The sequence below is a fragment of the Oenanthe melanoleuca genome, chromosome 5 (genome assembly GCF_029582105.1).
Source record: "Oenanthe melanoleuca isolate GR-GAL-2019-014 chromosome 5, OMel1.0, whole genome shotgun sequence".
Lineage (NCBI taxonomy): Eukaryota > Metazoa > Chordata > Aves > Passeriformes > Muscicapidae > Oenanthe > Oenanthe melanoleuca.
Genome location: NC_079339.1, coordinates 41,477,634 through 41,501,302, shown reverse-complemented (window position 1 = coordinate 41,501,302; position 23,669 = coordinate 41,477,634). Strand labels below are relative to the sequence as shown.

General features: G+C 37.3%; 1 protein-coding gene across 1 annotated transcript in view; it reads left to right on the top strand.

The window, feature by feature from the left end:
• The window catches only part of SEL1L (SEL1L adaptor subunit of ERAD E3 ubiquitin ligase), a 32,338-nt gene extending 16,083 nt beyond the window's left edge, over positions 1-16,255 (top strand). Inside the window, exons 10-21 of the mRNA XM_056492496.1 lie at positions 149-303; positions 1,050-1,106; positions 1,621-1,689; positions 4,022-4,099; positions 5,193-5,255; positions 6,038-6,125; positions 6,368-6,516; positions 7,082-7,247; positions 8,677-8,751; positions 10,309-10,481; positions 10,955-11,083; positions 12,310-16,255. Coding sequence (XP_056348471.1) covers positions 149-303; positions 1,050-1,106; positions 1,621-1,689; positions 4,022-4,099; positions 5,193-5,255; positions 6,038-6,125; positions 6,368-6,516; positions 7,082-7,247; positions 8,677-8,751; positions 10,309-10,481; positions 10,955-11,083; positions 12,310-12,513 — 1,406 coding nt within the window. The 3' untranslated portion in view covers positions 12,514-16,255. The remainder of the gene's footprint in view (positions 1-148; positions 304-1,049; positions 1,107-1,620; positions 1,690-4,021; positions 4,100-5,192; positions 5,256-6,037; positions 6,126-6,367; positions 6,517-7,081; positions 7,248-8,676; positions 8,752-10,308; positions 10,482-10,954; positions 11,084-12,309) is intronic.
• The last annotated feature ends 7,414 nt before the right edge of the window (positions 16,256-23,669 follow it).

The window sequence follows — 23,669 nt, the reverse complement described above, 5'->3', positions numbered from 1 at the left end:
TCTTTATTGAAATGTCTTAGAGGGTATCAAATAATTAATTCTCTTGAGTAACAGCTTGAAGCTCTGTAGACATCTGGTTTTACTAAGTTATAGTGCAACTTCTGCTTTGAAAAAACCTGTCTGAAAATTTATTTCATCTGTTTTCCAGTTGCTAGTGACATTTCCTTGACTGGTGGCACAGTGGTTCAGCGAATTCGCTTAGCAGATGAAGTAGAAAATCCAGGAATGGCAAGTGGGATGCTAGAAGAAGACTTGATCCAGTATTACCAGTTTTTAGCAGAGAAAGGAGATGTACAAGCCCAGGTAAGATTCCGTTCACCTGATGGCATTCAGATATTTTTAAGAATTACAGGAACGGCTTTATGAAATACAGAAAGACTTTGGAGCTTTAGTGTTCTCTTCCTCCAGAATCACCCTGTTTGCTATGTCCCCACTGGTTTTTATGGTTTTGACTTATATTTGTGTTTAAGGTAGAACTTGGACAGAAAATACAATTTATTTTTTTTTTAAATTAAATCCAAAATGTTACAACTTTAGAATCCTAGGGATGAGATGTTGGCTTTCACTAGAAACTAGCCAGACTATTTCAAGGATAACTTCAGATGTTGTGGAGGAAGACTAGATATAAAAACTGGCCTTGATGAGAGATTTCAATTTCTAACTGCTCCTGCTCTTGCATGACTTCTGCATGCTGCAGGCTGGACCTCTCCTACACATAGTGCAGGAGAGGAAGATGCTGAAAGAGGCAAATTGTCCCAAGCCAACTTGGTCATGCATGACTTAGGCAGTATTCAAATGAACAGTTGTTACTTTACATCTAGGACAGTATGTTTCTTCTATCTAGGATAGATTTCCATTTAGGCTAGTGTGAAAGAGTAGGAGGGTACTGTAGTTATTGAAGCAAATCTGTGCCTTCAAACTTTGTGGCGTCTTTAACTCTGATACTGACTGTCTTTGTGCATGTAATTAACTCGCCTGTGTCTCTATTGCTAGAAAAATTAAGTTCCAAGGGAAAAGTAACTTACTTGCAATGTAAAATCTATTTTTAGGTTGGCCTTGGACAGTTGCACTTACACGGGGGAAGAGGAGTAGAGCAAAATCATCAGGTATCTTTTCTCTGTATCTCTGATGCATGTTACACTAGGCAGAGGGGGAGAAAGTATAGCTGAGAAAACAGTGATGCAAAAGTGTATAAGTACCATTCTGTGGTATGTAAAAATTTCAATAGCTTTGTTCAATAAAGCTTAATCTTTGTGGTTAAATTCTGTGTAAAAGTAGAATAGGAATTGGCAAATCTCACCAATTATAAACAGGGTTTGATGGTACAATAAGAAGGTAAAATTTACCTGTGTAGCTAGTGCATAGTAACAGTTGTAGTTTGCTGGTTTTTCCTCCTTCTCATTTTTGGAATACACTGGTTAGAGGGATTGCAACTTAATACTGCAATTATATAAGTGAAGGGCCCTGTCACATATATTAAATTAGGTGAGATTGTTAACTTTTATCCCCAGAAGACCCTGGTAACTTGGCAAACAAATCTACCAGCCTCTACTCCATTTGCAAGAAAAGTTATTCAAATCTTAATGATGGTAGTTGAAACACTTGATTTCTTTTCTACAGCGAGCATTTGAATACTTCAATCAAGCAGCTAATGCTGGCAATTCTCATGCTATGGCTTTTCTAGGAAAGGTAAGATATACACTCTCAAAATTTTCATTTGCAATGAAAAATAGCAAATGTCTCCTACTTTCCGATATCAGGCACTCTAAAACTTGAATTCTAGAATTCCTGATTTGAATTTTTCTGCAAGATTTGAGTGTTGTAGTCTGTTATGTCTTGTCTAAGTTTACTTCAGGAATTTTTGGGGTTTTTTTTAAATAGTGCTTGAGCTAGAGGGTTTTTTTAAAATCAAATAATTAAATATCGAAATATCCTTTTTCTGTGGTGGAATTCATAACTCTAAATAGGCAACTATTCATTTCCACACAATGTATGGGAAAAGCTAGGCTTCTAAAACTTTGCCCAGCAGGAAATAGTAAGTCAGAAAAGGAAATGGGAAGGAAATTCTTCCAGTTTCATTCTGTGTAGAGAATTGAGGCATCCGAGTCAGAATTGCCAGTAGGCCTGTACTTACTTTGCAATAAAACCTGACTCTGCCTGCAGGGTGGGCTGTTGTTTCAGTTATCTCAGATTTAAGGCCATTTTGTCTCGGGGCAAATCTTGGTCCCATACAACAGCCTTGTCTTCAAGTTGAAGAGACATGGATTTGAAGGGTGGAATGTCTGGGGGATAAGGAATTGGCTGGATGGATATTGCCAGAGAGTTATAGTTAATGGCTCTATGTCCAGGTGGAGGCTGGTGCCAAATGGGTTCCCTCAGGGTTCTGTCTTGGCACCAGTGCTCTCTGATATCTTTACCAATGGTACAGACAGTGAGATTGAACACAGCCCCAGAAAGTGTGCAGATGACACCAAGCTGAGCAGTTCAGTGGCGCAACAGAAGGATGGGATGCCACCCAAAGGGACCTGGACAAAACTGAGAAAGTGGGTCTGTGAGAGCTTCATATGAAGCTCAGTAAGTCCAAGTGCAAGGGCTGCACCTGTATAAATACAGTGCAGACTGGGAGATGAACTCACTGAGAGCAGCTTTGTGAAGAAGGACTTCAGAGATCTCATGGGTAAAAAGCTGGATGTGACCCAGCAGTGTACACTTGCAGCACAAAAGGCAAACAGCATCCTGGTCTGCATCAAAAGAGGAGTGAACCAACAGGTTAAAGGAGACAGTTCTCCCCCTCTACTCTGCCCTCATGAGACCCTACTGGAGTACTGTGTGCATGTGTGCAGTCCTCAGCACAGGAGAGACATGGACCTGTTGGAGTGAATACAGAGGAGGGCCATCAAGATGGTCAGAGGGGTGGAGCACTTTTCCAATGCAGACAGGCTGAGACAGCTGGGATTCTTCAGCCTGGAGAAGAGAAGGCGCCAGGGAGACCTCATTGCAATCTTCCAAAACCTAAAGGGGTCTTACAAAAAAGAGACAGAACAACATTTTGCACAACAGATTGTGATAGGACAAGGGAGAATAGTTTTAAACTAAATGATGAGAGATTAAGATTAGATATTAGGCCAAAGTTCTTCAGTCAGAGGGTGATAATGACAGTGGAACAGGTTGCCCAGAGAAGTTGTGGGTTTTCCATCCCTGGAAGTATTCAAGGCCAGGCTGGTTTGGGCCCTGAGCTACCTGGTCTAGTGGCTAGCATCCCTGCCCATGGCATGGTAGTTGGATCTAGATGATCTTTAACTCAATCTGTTCTATGATTTTTAATTTAAAACATGGGTGGCAGGCTGCTGGCGGTGATGATAATGTGTTACTGCTTAGAAAGTATTTAGGTCACTTGTGTGAGATCTGGATTGTGGGCTACCTTCAGCCTCTGAGGAGCTAAATCCTTATTACTCCATTTGAGTACCTTCTAAGGTTAGGCTACAATAAGCACCAGCTCTAGCTCATCTTTTTCAGGCTGTCATTGTAGTAGAGGATTCAAAATTCATGTCCTTAAGGCCTAAAAAGACAGCATAAAGTGCTGTTCAAGGCACCTGGCAGAAGAAATTGCCGTTCCTGCTGTCTCTGTTGAAGTGAACTGTGTTTAGTAACCAATTTTTACTTTGTTTTCGTGAAGTATTTTGACTGTCAATACAGTTTGATTTCTACTGGTCTCAAGATTTTTTCCCTGATTGTTTGTTTTTCACTGCACACTGGTAGAAATTAAAAATGAAAGGTATTGTCATGAAAAACTTTTGATTCTATGGGCAGTACATATTCCATTAGAAAGTTAAAATTTCTCTGAATTTGGCAGCAGAGAGATGTATTTTCTGCTTCTGTTTTAAAGATTATTCAGTAATGCAATAGTCAGAATAATCTAAGTACTATAACTCCCTCTCAATATGTAAACTGAAGATGCTTCGTGGTCTTCATGCTAAACTGGCTACTTTAGCTGTTCTTCAATAATGGCTTTCTCTTTCAGATGTACTCAGAAGGAAGTGATGTTGTACCTCAGAGCAATGAGACAGCCCTTCAGTATTTCAAGAAAGCTGCTGATATGGTATGATTATCTGTAAGGTAGAACTACAGCATGGGCACTAAGAAGTTCATTAGCTCTGAAATGCTGCAAATGCTTCATGTGTTCTTCCATGTGCACAAACCTACTCCCACTCTCTGTTCCAAATTAATTAGCACATAATCTTGCTTGCCTAAGATGTTAAAAACTGCTCTGGCCATGGTGCATCATGAAGCTGTGTTCAGTATAAGGAGTCTTAACTCTCATTCTAACTATTTCATCAATATGAAATGCTGTGCACCTAAATAGTCTGCAGTTCTGTGAACTGCTAGTGTTTGTTAATTTGAAGTTGTCACAGAAATTTACAGTGCTTTTGTTTTGTGAATATATAATAGTTTTATACCTCTCATTTTATTAGACTGTGTGCTTTTTGGGATGATGTTTTTTGATTATGTTAATCCCTCGTATCTGTCTTTGATCTATCCCTTATGGTAGTGTTTGTACAGTTAAAGCATGAGTAGTCCTCCAGGAATGGTGTTTAGCATGTGAAACACAGTGGATTAAGTTCTGAAGGGACTGTTGTGAGTCTTGTTCTTATATTCCACATGGTTCTTATATTCCACAGTCAGAATGCTGTTGCACATCTCTGTGCTAAAGTGAGGATTTCTCAACGTGCTCATTCCCTGCATTCACTGAAACACTGTCGCATTGCCTGTCCTGGCACTGAAGGAGTACCACAGTGCCTGCTTTTGCATGGGCAGTGCTTAGTCATGTAGCCCACAGGACAGCCACCATTCAACCCTTAACACAGGTTCTTGAGTTCCTGGAGTTGTTTTGGGAGCTTCTGTAGCACCCAAAACATTTTGAAGTTGAGAAACTGAAGATAAGTAAGCTATTAATGTCCCATCTTCCTAGAATTATGGGTTCTACATCTTGTATGACACTGTAAAAATGCACAGTAGACTTTCATAAATGTAAATGCTGTTCCTTCCCTAAATGAGGGAGGAAATTACTAGGGGCACAAAATTAATCTCTCTTCAGTACTATATGTTTTAATGACGTTAAAGGCATACCAGATTTGAAAGATGTAGATGTAAGTTTTGCCTTTCATTGCAGAAGTGTTTTTCTGTGTTTTCAGGGTAATCCCGTTGGGCAGAGTGGATTAGGAATGGCTTACCTCTACGGAAGAGGTGTTCCAGTGGTAAGCTTTTGACAGTCGTCTTTCTAATCATAGGTGATTGTGTGACTTTGTTGTCAACCGATTTTTTTTTTTTTGCTCTGGAGGGAAGTACTGTAGAAAGCTTAATTGTGAAGATTTCTGTTACACTGAAAATTCTTTGAGGAAATCTGTAATGTAAAAAAAATGTGCTGTGGAATTAGGATGTTTCTTTCATAGCTGCTAGTTTTGCTCTCAAAATTTTGAAAATGTGGTTTAAGCTACTAGAAATGCATAGGAGTGTGCATTTTAGCAGGAGATTTGAGCTTGTCTACAATTTTCTTGTGAAATAAATCCTAACTGTCCCCGTTCGTGTCTCTTGTGGGAGTGGATGAACACTTTAAAACTTTTAATTAGTTCATTTGTTATATTGCTTTTCCCACAGGAAGGTTTTTTGTCAAATGTTATATATTTAGCTGTTCAAAGAGATACTCTAAAGTTCAATTAGCCCAAAGTTGAGGAAATAAGTAAGTGTTCTAGAAGCAGAACAGAGCTTCCATTCTGTTCAGCATAACTGTTCATAGCAATGCTGTATGTGGATGCCAGCTTTGAGACGGCTGTAGAGTTTACAACAGACTAAATATCATTGTAGTCTATTTCATTTTTTGCTTCCAGATTTTGTACAAGGGAATATTTTCATTGGAAAATGTTGCTGTAATTTTTTTCAGTAAAACAGATCTGTCCTTTCACATATGCACGTGCATATTTTCTCTCTTAAACTTTGGTGTATTGCAAAGCTCTAATGACTGGACCAAATCTTCTTGCAGAACTATGAGCTAGCACTGAAGTATTTCCAGAAGGCTGCAGAACAGGGATGGGTTGATGGACAGCTTCAACTAGGTTCCATGTATTACAGTAAGTGGCATCAACATTTGCAGGTCTAAGCACCTGCCCTTTCAGTCACTGTTCACTAGGTGGCATTAGAAGTGTACACACACTGCCTGTAGAATGGGCTTGCTACATTGAACTTGTATTTCATTCTGGTTTTTCCTAACATTTTCACAATGCTTTTCTAGAGTAATTTTAAAGAGTACTGTAATTAATACAATGCTGCTTTTCAAGAGGAATGAATATCAATGATTTAATCTTTCTTTTAGATGGCATTGGAGTCAAGAAGGACTATAAACAAGCTTTGAAATATTTTAACTTGGCCTCCCAGGGTGGCCACATTCTCGCTTTTTATAATCTGGCTCAGATGCATGCTACTGGCACTGGAGTGATGCGGTCCTGTCATACTGCTGTTGAGGTAAGGTCACCCATTTACAAAGATCAATAATACTGACTTGCAAGAGATTGGCTATAATCACATCAGCTTGTATAGGACATTTCCAGCAGCAACTGCAGAGTTGTTTTCAAAAGGAAAAGTGATATGTTAGCAAACTTTCTTGTATTTCATGAGAAAAATCTTTGGATTTTATGTTATGTCGGGTTTGTATTTCCTTTATTAACTTCTAAGAAATTCAAGTAATGTAATACAAAGCAAGCAACAGTAACTTATAAGTACCAAAATCTTCCTTTATACCTCTAAGTGTAACAAAACTAAGATACTAAATAATTCTGAGTAAGCATCTGAATCTTACAAGTTACTATCTTTACTTACTAAGAATCTTACTGCTTGCTAATCATCTCTCTGCTTAGCAACTTGGGTATTAAAGTAGGCCTGTCACAGTGGAGTTTGCTTGTCATGTTTTTCATGTGAAATATAAATATTTTGAACAGGCATCAGAATGTTAAAGTGTTACTTCTAGTAAAACCTAAATTATTGAAATTCCTGACAACCAGTGTCCTCCCCCTTCCTTTTTCCTCTGCAGTTGTTTAAGAATGTATGTGAGCGGGGGCGTTGGTCTGAAAGACTGATGACTGCCTACAACAGCTATAAAGATGGTGATTCAAATTCTGCTGTGGTTCAGTATCTTCTTCTGGCAGAACAAGGCTATGAAGTTGCACAAAGCAATGCTGCTTTCATACTTGATCAGAGTAAGAATCTAAATATGTACTGAAAAGGTTTTTTGTGGAAGTGGCATGTTAGAAGCTCTTGTCCTCTTTCCTGGTCTTCACGTTGGAAAGTAATCAGTTTTCATTTTCACTTCTAAGGATGACATCATAGACGAAAAGTTAAAATGCATTTAATTTCTGACTTACAGATTTTAAAATGGCCTAGGCAGAGAGTCTTTAGAAACTTGCACACTTGCTAAAAATTTTCTTCCCTGGATTTCATGAGCATAGTTGTAAAAGTAGGAATTGCATTAGGTTTACCTTTGACCTGTACTATGCATAGAAGTCCCAGTGTCCGTTGTTTTTTTCTCTTGTAATGCATTTTCTCAGCACCTCCTTCTTTGTGTAGCTCTACTGATGCTACTCTTGAAGCAGGGCTAAGGAGCTGGTTCTCTTATATTTGAAAAAAAAATTTGTCCCACATGTCTTACTAGAGCTAGATAGCTAGAACTTGGATTTATTAGAGTTTGAAGTCATTGGGAGACAATGGAAGTACAATGGCAAATCTTTCTAGAAACTGCAAAACTCAGTATTTTAATTTTTCTCTGTACCATATCCAGGTCTCATTGCCACCTTCATATCTTAGTATTGAAAGCACCTATTGGTGGCTGATGGGTTATTCTAACATCTTCATTTCCAGTTAATGTTTTTCAAAGGTGTCTGAGTGAATAACCTTTAGATAAGGTACAGTAATCAGTCTTGGCTGGAAGTGCATGCTTGCAAAGAAACAGCATTTTTCCCTATGTTAAAACCCTGCTTATCTGCATCTCCACTGGAGATTGATTTAAAATTACTTTGTTTTATACAGAAAGTCTTTGTGTCAGTTGTGGGATAGCACAGCAGAAACTATAATTACAGTAGAAGTTCACGTAATGAATCCTTTGAATTGTCTGAACTCTGATAGTTCATGAACCTTCAAGTTGTGACATGAGCAACTTTTGAAGTAGCTGAAGCATGGCCATGTAAAAGAGAGTCTGCAGTCTCTGGCTAGTTAAGGAATTTAAGCTTTTGTTTTAACTGACTAGTCCTGGGTTTCAGATGACCCAACTATAACAGGTTATACTTCAACCTTGTATTTGTCAAAGTGCTAAGACTTGTATTTTCTGATGCATACTTGAGGAATGACAGAATCTCCTACAGCTGGAATGGGAGAGATGCTTGGTAAGCCATAGTTCAGGGTGAAATTATATAGTTTGTTCCTAGCTCTCTTATGTGGGCAGATAGATGGAAAGGCCGTATGAATGAAAGGGGTTTTTATAAGTTTCAGATGAGTTGAATCTTGTTTGTTCTATAACAGAGATTGCTTCAAGTTTTTAACTTATTTCAGCAGACTGAAGATAAGCAGGGGTTTTTTTGTGGTCATGTGTGCATATACCATAGTTCTATCTAACTGGGTTATTTTCTTCTTTAGAAGAAGCTAGCATAGTAGGAGAAAATGAAACCTATCCTCGAGCTTTGCTTCATTGGAACAGAGCAGCTTCTCAAGGTATGCCTGTACCTCCCAATTCCACTCTGTTTTTGTGTTGAGGAATACATTCAGTGTAGGTTTGCAGCTGCAGTGTGAGCTGCAGGTTGAGCTGCAGGTGGGAGGAGCCTGAGGCAGGGGGCCATGAATTGCCGACGTTTTGCATAACAAAGGGCAAGGGGGCCTGTGGCCCAGCCAGGTGAGGAGACACAGCAGGAACCAAGGACCCCAGACTTAAGTATGAACAGATTGTGAGGGTATAGAAGCCCAGGGATTCCTTTGTTTGGGATTCCTCCTTGGAAATACAAGCTCAAGCTGGTTTTTGTATTACTATACCATATTAAATTGTTCAAAAGATTCGGGCATCTGAGACTCTGATCTTGGAAACCCAGGGTCAAAACAGTAAGGAAAGCTTGTCTGACTGTGTGAATACAAGTAGGGAGTCAAGCACCCATCAGCCCTTGCAGCCACCCTGGGAGAAGGGGGAAGGGGCTTCAGTCCCTGCAGTAACAGTCTGTAGTGGTGGGAGTGTGATGGCCAGAGTGCCTCCCACATGGTCAGACAGGAAGATTTCCTTAAAATTTAGTAGAGCCATTAAATGTCTGAGTTTACCTCCTCCTGTTCAACAGAAGTTGTATCCCAGGTAGGGTAGTTGGCATTCTTTGTTCTATGGTTAGCTGTAGTGTCATTACAATATCCTTGCAGGTCTCAGCCTTTCTGTGATTCTGAAGACTAAAAGGACTAAATACAAATAATTTTTTCTTTTGCTGTTCCATATGGAATTGTAGAGCAGTGTTAAACAACACTAGCAATGTTTACACTGACTTTTGTAAAAATATGTCTCCTTAGAAAAACAGATCCAAAATCCTTAAGAGTAATTTAGTAATTTGTTACTTTTCATTATTTATAGGAAATGCAATTTCCTATTCAAAGTAAGCAAGTCCAGTGATGAAGAATGCAGCCTTGATGTCCAGACAACTCAGATTTAAACTCTGGTTCTTGTGATCCTAAAATAAGCAAAAGTTAACTTAATGATTAAATATCTTGAGGTATCTAACTTCCAAATGGATGCATCTGCACTAATACATCCACTAGTTTTTGACTTTAGAGTAACAGTACCATGCAAATTGAGACTTTCAAGGCTTTTAGTTGAAAGTTAAGAAATTGAGATGATGATGTGGATGATGAGACACTATTTTTCTAGTTTCCAGTGTCACTGCTTTTAAAAAAAAGTTAAATCCTTTAAAGGCCACATAGCAAATGAATTTTTTTTTTCTGTAATAAGTGACTGATTATGAACATGTTACTAGTTTTCAGTTTATACCACTTCATTGCAATAAAAATGTTGGTAGGATTACTAGGAAAAGGTCTTACCTGCAAATATAACTTGGTTGTGTTTTGATTAGCTTAACCAAATTTAAAAAATAAAAGCTGTTTATATGAGGGAGCAGTGAAAGATAAACAGTTTGTACAAACTGTGAAAAGTAGCACTAATGCTCCTACTGCATCTTCATAGGAAGCCAAAATGGTTTCTTTGCCTAGCTATTTTATCCCTTTTTGTTGTTTCTTGATTTATAGGATATACTGTTGCAAGAATTAAACTTGGAGATTACCATTTTTATGGGTTTGGTACTGACGTTGATTACGAAACTGCATTTATTCACTATCGACTGGCATCAGAACAGCAGCACAGTGCTCAAGCAATGTTTAATCTGGGCTACATGCATGAGAAAGGATTGGGCATCAAGCAGGTGAGTAAGCTGTAGACTGCTTTTCTCATACTTTTGCCAGGCTGCTCTCAGTAATGCCAGTTATGTGCATTTTGGACAAGAAGTAAAATCTAATTTGTGTATATATGCAGAAATGGTTAGAAGCTGCACTACGCAGCAGGCATACTGTAGTATAACTGAGAAGAAATGCTGCTGTATATTCCTCTGAAACTTGGATTTTCTTAGTCTCTTATGTTTATTGTGGTGTTGGAGACATCAGAGTACTAGAGTTACTGAAATATTTGTCTTGGTTTACAGTGAATAGGTTGAATATGTTATTACTAACCTTTTGTGAACTTCAATTCTAGCATCAGGTAAAATAGTTTCATCCTCAAATTGAAGTTTCCATTTACTTGTATATTCAAAGGTGAACATATCTCAGGGGAAAAAAAAACAAAACTATGGTTAATCTTTCAAGTTCTTCAAAACTGAGCTTTGAATTTTCTTAACTTTAGGACATTCATCTTGCAAAACGATTCTATGACATGGCAGCTGAAGCAAGCCCAGATGCTCAGGTTCCAGTCTTCCTAGCACTTTGCAAGCTTGGAGTGATTTATTCCTTGCAGTACATACGAGAAATCAATGTAAGTAATGCAGAATTAAAATAAAACAGCAGATGTGTTTTTCACTTTTAAATAAAGCTCAATTTGTAACCTTACTTAAGTACAAGTATTGCTTGAGCCTTCTGCAAACTTAGGATAAATTTGTTTTCTACTGCTGCATATTAAGAAAGTCACTGAAGCTTTCATTCCTATTTGTGCAACTCTGAAACTGAAAATGTGCACAGGCAGTGCTCTTCTGTGCTGCTCTTCCTTTGAAAACAGTTTCTCAAAACTGCTTGACTGTTCTTATCCATGACCATCTGCTATCAAATTGAAGCAGATTTAACTGACATAATTGCTTAGGAGAAAAAAAATATATCCCTGATTCTCATGCTGTTTTATATTCAACTGTAACAACCCCATTAAAGTTGTGTTTTATCTCTTTCGGTGAAAAATATATTTGTATTAGATAGTTTAGCTATTTTGTAGTGTTTCTACTGGGAGATGGTCTTGGAAAAAAAATTATCTGGAATTAAAGGGACATATTTCCAATATTTCTCAGTGTTCTGAAATCTTACTGCCTTTTGGATTAGTTAATAAATTAAAATAGTATGGAAGTTATTACCACTTAGAGCAAATGCTGTTTCAGGCAATTTGGCAAAGTTTGAAAAATTATAGTAGTCTTGAGGCTGAGGACAGTCAGTAAGTTAGTTGGGCAAATACCCACATAGCACTCAAGAAACTAGAATGCAGAACACAGCTTTTCCTAGTTTTAAGTCTGCTGCTGCAGATTTAAATTGGCAGTGACTGTGTAGTATCATCAGATACAGCAGTGAAGCATCAAAGTGTGTATTGGTTAATCCTTATGCAAATGGAGTCTTACAAAAGGACACTTCAATCTAAACTAACACTAAGTCACTTCAATTTCCCTATCCATTACCTGCACAAATCTCAGCATTATACCACATAAGTGTCCTGAGGCTTAATGCTCTGTCATTCATGGGAAAGCCACAAAACTCCACAGTGAGAACTTTCATCTCTAAAATAGAAAAAAATAAGTACCTCATTCTATATAGCATGGCTCTTAATCCTAATTGTATTTTAACTCCTGGAAGCTAAGTATCACTGATGTGATACTATTTTTTCCGAGAGGAAAAGAGCCACTAAGTTTTAAAACTGGTACTTGTACATGCAAAGTGTTACAAGTCAAAATCAAGCTAATTTCCCATTTGTGTTCTTTGATGTGATGTGGACTTTTTCTTTCTTAGATAAGAGAGGTATTCTCACATATTGATATGGACCAGCTTCTGGGGCCTGAGTGGGACCTCTACCTTATGACTATCATCGCCTTGCTCCTGGGAACAATTATAGCTTACAGACAAAGGCAACACCAAGCAATTCCCAGACCAGCAGGACTGCGGCCAGCTGTGCCTCAACAAGAACCGCCCCCAGAGCATCAACCACCACAATAGCAACAAGAGCCTCAGTGAAAGAACTGGATTTTTCCAAGAGGAACAATTTTCATTGTGAATTAGGACTTTGGATCAACAGTCCCTCCCCCAAAAGAGGCACAAAGAAGTTTAAAAAAAAAAATGTTTGAAAGCTGCTTAGAATGATGCCTTTTTTCAGGGATAAGAAAATAATTTTGAAACTGATTTGAATGTTATTTCAGTGCCAATGGAATAACACTATGGCTTTTTTCATGGAAACACAAGAGTGCTACTACAAAAATGTTGCCTGCTGTATCTAGTTCCTCTTTTTTCAGAGTCCTTTTCATGTCCCAGAGAGACAGAAGTCTAGCAGTGAAATGTTTTTTCCTGCTTGATAGCAGTTGACCTTTATAAAAGTAATAATAATAAATTTATGGCCAATTTAAGTCCAAGAAGCTGAACTATGTTCAAATTCTGAAAAGATTAGAGCTGTTAGGAACTTAAATTCTGACCTGCATCCCAGGTATTCTATAGTCCTTATTTCATATTTTTTTTTAATATTTCTTACACTTTGGTCTTTTAGGCTGTGTTGGATGGTTTAACATAGGTTATTGACAAACCCTGTAAAAACTAAGCCAGCAAACATGCTGCTCTCCATTTGTGCTTTTTCATTTTGGATGTTTTCCTCCATTCCCCTTAGACAGTTTTCAGCAGTCATTATGTAGCCATGAGGCGGAGTGGGACAGATTGGCTCTGTAAAGCTCGTCAGTTGAAAACTGTCCACACAGCGCCCAGATCTTACATACTTCAAAAACTTTTCAGGAACCTGTGTACTTTGCAGTTCTTCATGACATGAAACCGTATTGATAGTGTTCCTAAATTGAAATTTGTCTTAATTAAAGAGGCTGAGTCTAGATTTCAGAAAGCACCAGTATTACTGCGCACACTGAAGAATGGAGAGAGCCAGAAATCTCAGTGAATTAGTTGACTTGCTTTTAGAGTTGGAAGTTCTGTGCTTAATTTTCAACCATCCTGTTAGTGATTTGCACTGCAAGAAAGAAATGTGTGTATCTCATGCATGCATCTGCTTAATGCATCTACAAAAAAGAGCCACAGAAATGCATACTCTCTACAAAAGGGCATGGGCTTATGCCAGTGATGCTACTCCAAAGCTACAGGGGTGCTCTGGCTGTAACCAACCTCTCTTGGACCTGGCATAGAGGAAAGTCACAGTAATGTCTCTGGCCATTCCATCTCGAGGACCCCTTGTAACAAGAAAATCCAAAGAGAAAGAAGACTAGTGGCTTCTTGATGCCACCAGGTCAGTGTAAAGGCCTTTTAATGAGTAAAGAATGTGACCTGTGGACTGATGACTTAAGACTGCAAGAGGAATCTTCACTTAGTGATGATTTTCATTGAACTATAATTTCCGGGGCTGGGGGGTGGGAAGAAGTGGCAGAATAGTTTAGAAGCAGGAAATGCAGAAGTATCTGTTCTTACTTACCAATGGTAGTTAAATATTGGTTTCTGTCCTAGCATTAAACCCTCTGAATATACTATCATAAAGTTGAATGAATGCAAATAAGGAGGCTTTATCTGCTTTCTGACAAAAGCTGTTGTGTTTAAAGGGTTAAGGGCTTCTTTTCATGCAGATGTTTTTCCAGTGTATTGGCAGCAATGTATCAATACCCTTTATTTAGAATTGAGATTTTGGTATGGTTTCATATTTGGTACATTTGCAAGGAGATCATTGCACAATAGATCTCTAGTTTGGGATAGAGGATTAGCAATCCATTCTTTTGTAAATGGAAATGTCACAGATGACTAGTATTAAAGGTACTAGTATTACAGGTAGAACTCAGTACATCACAATGCTCATGCTGGTCGTATAAAGACAAATCTTTAATTTTAGTGTGGAGGGTTGCAGTGTGTGGTAGAGGAATGTGGTTCAGTTGTAATCATCATTAGCAGATGAAACAGTATTGAACTTAAATGTAGTGTCTTATATGTACAGCATTCCCCAGCTGCATTTCTAAGATATCTGTGATTTCTGAACACTCCCTCTGAAATATTTTGCTACTGTCACTTAATATCTCTTTTTAGCTTGGCATGAGTAAATTAAAGATTATATGGAAAATGTTTTTCAGTTAAATACCATTGATTCATTGGTATTGGCCTCCTAGGCAATTTAACAATTTTGTTACTGCATTATTAAAATGTTTTGTTTGTTGATCTGTTAGAACTAAATTCTAAAAGCTCTATTCTACTTGCATGAGAATCTCTCATCACTGCTGCTATGTGACAGTCTTATAGATGACTTTCAGTGAATCTGATGCATTTTTAACATCCAAGAAATCAGCAGAAGAAAACAATTGAAGATCAGAAAGTTACTTCATTTTTAAAAAAATGCTTTTTGAAGGAGCAATAAGGAAGTCTTTCTCCTGCTTTTTTCCCTTCCACCAAATTACTACCACTGACTTTTCAGATGACATTCATTTGAATGTGGTGGTAGAAGAAAAAAAGGTACTTACCATAAATAATGGCAAGTTAACTCAGGGATTAAAGAAATGAGTAAGTTTTCGAAATCAGTTAACTACACCATGACTTAAGTTTTTTTGACAATCCCTTACTACTCTCTTCTGAAACTTGCATTTTGAGGAAAGTATAATTAACTCTTATTAGCAATATGTTCCTTGTTGTGCACTCAGTTAGTCAAGCATCTTTTTCCGAAAGAAGCTGAGTTGTTTAGTTTACTGCTATGAAGTACTTTTCCCTTTTGGTAGTACACAGGTTATCTTATAGTTTATATGCAGGAGTATTTTAGAAGGGAACCTGGATTTAAGAGAAGCCTTTCTGGGTGTGTTCAGCATGGTTTGAATGAAAAAGTTGTATTCTTTGTGTGTAGTAACATAGGCCAGAGTCTGCCTGTTTGACCTTCATAGACACGTGCTCTTCTTTCCCTGCACAGAAAATGGAACTACAGAGCAGTAAGTGTTATTGGTGGGATTTCTATATGTAGGAAAACTGTGGGAAAATATGGAGAAATGCATTATTCTGCATCTCAGATTATTAATCAAAGACATTAGCTGTTCTTGCTAGTTCAAAGAAATACTGAACCGTTGAGAAAACAGGATTTTAGTTCATCACTGGTGAAAATTGTCCCAGAGCTATCTGTTGAAATAACTTCCTTGCTTTATATTGTCCATGATGGGACAGGTAAGGCCTTTGATACCAACATCCTAGTGAGACTCTTGTGAGATAGGTTTACTCACTTTTTAATCATCTTCCATAAGTCAGCTACTCTTATTAAAAAAAACAAAAATCTATCAAATGTTTTGAGTGAAGAACATTGATATGGCTTGTGAAAGGACTTTTAAAGACTATGCATTATCTAATTTCCACCTATTATATGCTAGTTTTGGCCTATAAAAGGGGATTACACTCACCTTTGCAAGTTGCTTTCCTTTTAGATAGGCAACAATGAACTGAAATTCTATTTTTGTTTCAGAGAATATTAAACTGAAAAGATTTAGTTTGATTTGAACTACTGCAAATGCATATGGCAAATAGGGACTATTGGGGGGAACCCTTTGTTTTTATCAGCTACAGTTCTTTAAAGGGTCTTGTAGGAGTTTTGTAAATTTATTTTGTATTTAAAATCAGTATAAAGGCTGGTCAAATGTAATATAATTGTGTAAACAAATTCTGTTAATAGAAAGATGTACAGATTCATTTTGTACTGTATCTTTAATCTTGTGAAATAAAGATACCACCTGTGTGGTTACCCTCAGTGTTCACAGTGGTTATGATAACAGATGTGAATTGCTAGTCATATGCACTGGTATATGCCACTGTTCAATGCATCCCTTCCTATAAGGATTCTCATACTTTTACTTCCATTCCTTAGAAATGGCAAAAAAAGGGGGAATGAATCATTTATTTTGTCTTCAGTTATTCTATAAACTTACCCTCTGTCTCTATGTGTGTGACAGGTGTATATTGCATTTGTACCATGTCTGGTAGACACAGAACTGCTGAGTCAAAGTAGTGACCAGTAACTTTAGAATTACTACTGCATTTTCAATACTGATGCAGGGATAATTCAGTCAGTTGGAGCAGATACTGGGGGAGGGACTACTCCAAGCTGACAAATCTGTTTGCTTTTCAGGCCATTTTTGACCCATTCATTCCTTCAGGCTCCACCTGTTGAAACCAAGTCATCCCTTGTTAAATTCATTAAGTTGGTGGGCTTTCCAGTGTGCTTGTTCATTGGAGAGAAGGAAAGTGAGGACAGTGGGGGAGCAGTAATGGCTAGGAAAGGCATCAATAGGTAAGTGATCCTGAGCATCAGCCTAAATTACATAGTTTTTTGAAGTATTTGGAGGCTTTCCATGTTGTCTGCTCCTGCCAATAGCACTTGTTTCAGGTAAAAGCAGAACTGCAGGTATTAAACCCAGCTTGAGTTTGACTAACAAAGCTCAAGCTTAGTGAGGTCAGCCCTCACCTTCCAAAAAAGTCCAGTTGGAGATATGATTGCTGACATACTCAGTTGAGGTGGGGTCATGTATAGGTACTTGAGCTTATTTGTAGCCTGTAGTCAATGTGGAGCTGTGTTCTGCACAGGGAATTGAGTACCAGGTAAATATGTCATGTGGTGTGGGAGAATATTGAGGATTTCTGTTGTTTGTTTATTTTAAAAAGCTCCAGAATAATGTTCATTGCAAACTAGTATATTTTGTTTGGTTTTGATACTGCTGTATTCTCTATATTTTAGACTTGAGAGTAAAACCAATTAAAATATTATTAGAGAATATAGTTTCTATACCTACAAGACCTGTTTGATTAGAATGTAATATTTGGTATAATGACAAAATGTTCTTCCTCTTTTCTAAATTGTCATTATCTTAATGGATTTTCTAAATCATGACTTTGATTCCTTTTTTTAAAGAATGATTGAGGAAAATAGCTTACTTATTGTCAAAAGTCTTCAGACAACTGTAATCAACTTCTTCTAAAGCCAAGTATGAGGGAGGGCAGTATATCATCTCTCCAGATAATGAAAACTGTAACATGTAGTCTCAGATTTTATTTTCAGAAAGAAAACTAAGTGAAGATGGAGTACCATTGTAGTTGCACTTCAGGCAGTAAGAGAGATGTCATTTGGCTTCCATGATGAGTTGCTCATGTTTTCATTTCTTTGGTATCCAACTTTTTCAGCTTTCCATATAACATGGGTTGCAATTCCTGATTTTTTTTTTTTTAAACTTTGAAGAATATCAGTTTTTTGTGTTGCAAAATACTGAAATTATAGCTCTTCAATTCTGATGCCAGTCATTTTCTATATTTCCTTATTTTTTTATATGCCTGTTTTTCTTCATTTTTCCTCCTGAACACAGGCTGTTCTGTAAAATTTGTTGTTCCAGTTCCCATCTGTTATAAATGTGGCTCCATTTCTGCACAAGATCAGTACCAACTTTTCTTTTTTTTTCTTCTAATTAACTGCATTTGCTGGGGGGGGAAATAATGTGGTACCTGGGATGTGTATTTGTAGCCACAAAGCTACAATAATGGCAACTTGGATTTGTTAAATACCTGAGGTCTCAAAGATTGGGAATGGATTAACTTCTACACTTGGAGTCACTGTCATATCTTCAGAGGACACATGTATGTACACACACATATACAGAGATATAAGAAGTCCTTGGTTGCAGCAGCTTCAGAAATTTAAAAAAGTTAAATAATTCAGTACTCTTATTTCTCTCATATTTGTGGAGCAAAAGTTCAAAATTAAAAATCACTGTAGCTTCTGGTAAGACCTGGTAAATAATTACCTTCCCATGACTATTAAAACTTTTTATAGTATGTAAATAATTCTAAAATGTGCCAGACTGTCTCCCAGCATTGTTTGGAATATCATGTACACAGCTTCCAGGAGAGTGGCCTCTTTTGCAAAGTTAAATCCATATTTTCTTAGAGTATAAAATCTTTCTTACTAAAATAAATGAAAATGTTAAGCAGTAGGTGATGAAGAAATGTTTAAAAATTATTTTTCACTGAGATCATCTGATGCAATACTGGTGCTATCCAAATAGCTTGAAAACTCTAATTGAAAATATTTTATGTTATCTGTTTCTGTTCAATCTTACTTTAATGTTTGTTAGGCTCCAGACTTTGCTATATACTGAAATTCTATTAATTAATGGCATTTTAGGTGCTTCTAAATAATTTATTATTATTATTACTACTATTTGGAAAGTTTCCCAGATGTCGTCAACAGCAATTTTAAAGGAAAAGCCAATTTGCATTGCTAGTATTAAAAAGGGATATGTGATAAAGTCAAACACACTTCATAAAGTCATTATTATACCTGATGTTAAAATTACTGAAGAAATATGTGGAATGTTCCAGTTTAAGGGTTATAACTTTGCATTATGAAAAAGATATTTTTTGAACAATCGTCAAGCTTTGAATTCAAAGGCTGATGGCCTGGTGAGTTTTCCAAAGTGATTTTGTTACCTTCATTGCTGGTGCTGTGAGATCAGGAGGACTTGAGTTAATTCTTTTCAAGTTGTGTTTAGTTTCATCTCTAGGTTATAGGACTAAACAGTCCATTAGGAAGAACAGGCACACCAATATACATATACATTTTCTTGTGGAATCCACTGTTATGATAATGTTCAGCTGTAATTGGATAACTAAAGGTTTTCATGTTTTTTACAAATAATTCTGTGTCTGATTTGGTTGTTGAAATCTGGGAAACATTGCACAGAAGGGAGGTGACTCTAGTAAGAGAATTCAGACCCAGTGAGATAAATGTGATGATCTCACTGCACGCAGCTGTGTTGGCTTTTCCTGCCTCTTTGCTAAACTAACAGTGTTCTGAGTTCCCTACTAGGAGTCCAGTTTTTTGAAAGCCAAAGACTGCAAGTAGGTAGGAACTTCTGAAAACAGCAAGAAAGAAGGATTTCTTCACTGGTGTAATCTCTCAACTAACAAACTGAATCTTGTATATTAACTGTTTGCCTACTCTATCTTGCATATTCAGTGAATAGTTCCATAGAGACACAAAAAATACTTCTGGTTTTTTGCACATGTAATTGCAAACAATTGGCCTAATTATTATGTTTGGGATTACAAACCCCAAAGAGTTTACTCTTTACTACATTTGTCATTCTTAGTTCAGTTCCAAAAGATAGGTTGATAAGAAATACTTCTAGATGTTTCTGGTTATACTAGTTCAGCGTCATGAAACACAGCTCTCCTGTTTAAACAGTTTGCAAATAATCCTTTGGCTGAAAACTGAAAAACTCTATGGTAAATGTGGGGGTTGAAACAGTAAATACTGAAAATTAATAGAAAAGTAAACTAAAAATAAATCCCCTTTAAGATTTCAGATCTAGTGTGTCATTAATCTCATTTGGCACTGTGAAAGGTGCTAGAACAAACAATATTCTGTCATTTTAAAATACTAGTCCATATTTAAACACAGCAAATAAAATATTTATTTCCACTGTCTCATTGGAATTTCTAAATGCCAAATCATAAAGACTTTCTTGCAGTTACAGAAAAGAAAGCTTTCAAATTACATAAAATGAGTATGTTTGATAAGTCTTTATAAAGCTCTCTCTATGTTTATATTAAGCATTTGATGCTTCCGGATTTCTCCACTAGCCATTACAATCCTGGCACTGCTATTATACAAATTCTTCAGTTGCTCAGATGGCAGGCAGAACAAGTTCTGCTAATACTGGTAATTTTTTTTGCTGCTAGATGGCAAAACAAGGGTGTCTGGTCATTGAGAAATGCCCTTCTGTGGGGAAAATGTCATCTGTGAAGGGGAAGTGAAGGTGATGGCCTGCCATGCTGGAAATAGTGCATTTGTCCCAGCAATATTGGTTTTAAACTGATCTTGCCATGACTAAAGCATGCAGTTAAACAAATTTCTCCTGAAGTGTGTGATCTTCCTGGCTGGGCTGTGGCAGCTGGAGCAAACACCACTCAGGTGTGTGCACAGGTCTGAGGTAGGGAGCTAAGCAAACAGTCTTTTGGCATTACACATTTATTTTCTTTCACTGCTCTGTGTGTCAATAGCAGCTCACTGGCTGAGAAGTAGCACTCCTGTGAGACTTTGTGATACAGTCTAAAGAAATATGTCAAGTACAGACTTAATTGTGGAAGCAGGTCCAGATAAGTAAAGAAAATCTCAATGCTTCCATATTCCATATCCACTTCTAAATTGAGCCTCTGTTGCACACCACCAAGGGTTAAGGAACACTGCCTCATTTAATATGATGAAATGTATTGAATTCTGTTAACTGACAAATTTAATTAAATTTGCAGTAAAGCTTGTATGAGAATCATGGTTTTGTATTGGAAGAAAATAGCATCATTTTCCAGGATATAATGAATTATTAATATCTTTATCATTAAATATTAACATAAAAAACCCTAATTAGCTGTCAAGTTGAAAGAACAAAAAGTCAGGTGATGTGTATATTCAAAATAAATTAGAATTGGGATCATTCTAGCCTTTAGTTACTCAGTACATGTGTTTATACAATTTCACTTTCTCTAACCTTGTAGAGTTATACCATAAATATATCTTCAACACCAGTGAAAATATCAAGAATAGAATCTTGTATTTTTGTTTAATATGGTTAATATTGTCATATGCTAGAAAAATGGAAGAATATAATCTCTGTTCTTTAAACCCAAGCTATTTGAAATAGGCAAATCAGACTTTCTGGAGTATGTTTGGTATTTTGATATTTATTTTTTTTTAATTTTTTTTTTTTTTTTTTCCCCTATGTCTTTACTCTGGTGGGGATAAATGCTCAAGTATATTCTAACTTCTCTTTCTATTGTAGGAACAGCAGGGTTCAACCAGAAATTATACTTATTTAAATAGAATAATTTTGGGTTTGACTCTCTGCTGTAATAAAATATTTTGGTGGAAAGGACCTATAATGGAAATTAAATTTAACTACCTGACCACTGCAGGAAAATATTTTCTCTGATTTAGATTCTGAGAACTTGAAAAATATAAGAACCTCTATCGGGTATGTTACCTGCTACTCCTTCTATTGCAGAGTAAAAGAACTTCAGAAATAGAAAGCAAAAATTTCTTGCAAGTCCAAACCAAATGATAATAGTAAACAGAGTTCTGTCATGTTATGGTAATGATGTTGTAATTTGGATGGAATAAACAGTGTAAGAGAATTAAATGTTGTAATTTTTAAATTTTTTTAAATCCTTTTTTTAAAAGGATGCTTAATACAGGAACTTCAATTTACATAAAAGGAAAAAGTGCTAGAAAGTGTAATATATTATATGCAAGCCTTTTTCCTTTAATGATCTCTTAAATGAGGAAATATCCCATTTCCTTAACCCTTAAACCATCTAAAGGCTATCAGTAAATATGTTCTGGAGTGAAAAGAAAGCAAAGATGGAAAACGGATTTCTGGTCCTAAAAGTCTTAATTTCAACTTGATTGATGACATTTCATGCTTTGTGTTTTAGCAGTGCAAGATACAGCAACTACTGCCACTGTTGGACTGTTCGTGACAGTGTTTGTAGCTGCTGTTGTGACTGTAAGTTCAAATACTATTGTGAAAAGTTAAAAAGCAAAAGAAGAAATAGGGTTCAGGACTTGACCAAAACCAGGGAAGGACTGATGGCCTTCAAGTCTTTCTAGCCAGGATCTTTCACAGTACAGTACATCAGAGGTCAATAATGTTATTCTGGATCCTGGCTTTATTAAAGATGGAAAAGATAAAGGGAAACAGTGAGAACTAATCTGTAGTTCTTTTAGCTCATTAAACAATCCTGAGAAGAAACAAAGGCACTAGTTGTACCTGAGTAGAACTATTCATATCCTTGTTGAATTTACCCTGTACACATGTAAATGAGTGTGAGCCTAAACCGATTTGGGCCCATGGCAGATAATTCAACAAACATCTTCCAGGTGCTTGGCTTTGTCTGGGCAATCGACATCTGCTGCTGGATAAGACAGGAGTTCAAGTCTCGTTGGGGAATGTGCAAGTTGTATGCTGTTTTCTCTCAGTCACCTCTAGCTGGCACTCGTGTCGGTGCTTTGGTACACGCGATGTCCCCTGCTTGTGCCACGGGGCTTTGGGCTTCGGTTCGAATGTTCTCTGTACTGTGTTCCCCGACACCGCTCTGCACCAGGACCCCCTTTGGAAACTCCTTCAAAACAATCCGGTGAACCACACGTGCTGCGCTCTGGAGTGTAACATCAGTTGTAATTACATGGTTATCTTACACTTTGCATTGGAGATTTTCTCAGTGTCTGCACTTAAAAAAAAAAAACAAAAAAAAAAAAAACCTCATAGTTCACACGGAGAAGAATAAAACCGCAACTTTTTTTTTTTCTTTTTGCAGTCAGTCTCCATTACTGATTAAGGCTGTTATTACAGTGTTTCTTAAGAATTGTTAATGTTCTCAGCTTGCAAGGTTCAATTTTTACGAAGGTCTTTGGTGACTTGATTCTCTGAATCTGCTAATGGATGTAAATGTACACATCTGTGCTCACGTTTGGGCTAAAGATGCACATGTTCATTTTGCATAAGCTCCCTTCAGCTGGAGTCTCGGAATTATACTGGGGTTAGATGTTAATTCCTCCATAAAGATATTTCAATATGCAAATTGCTTTCTGAACTATTTAAAGGCAGAAATAAGATTAATATTATCATACTGTTGATATTATTAGGTTTGTAATGCTCTTATAGTTTAACAGCTTGAACACAATTTGGTTCATAGACATTGTATTAACTTTCTTATGCCTTCCTAATCCATAATCCATGAAATTCATCAGGGTCCAAAAAAAAAGTGCGTTGCCTGTTAATTGGTGCTAAGAGTGTGTACACGAAGTCACCAGTTACAGATAAATAGCATTGTATTTAAGCATGCCTGTTGACTAACCCCGAGCAAAAGGCTATTTTGTTTGCGTTAGCGACTGTTATTTGCACATTGCTATTTATTTTTGCCCGTGGGTGAGCGGAGACGGCAAAGTCCATCGCCTTTGAATGGCACGTAGAAGCGATGCCCTAGTAGAGTCGAAGGGGTCATTTTGGGGAGCCCGTCCGCCGCCACCTGTGCGCGGGGCCGGCGGGGCAGAGCGCGGCCGCGCGGGGCGGGGCGGGGCGGGCCCGGCACTGCGGCGCGGCCGCCGCGGGAGC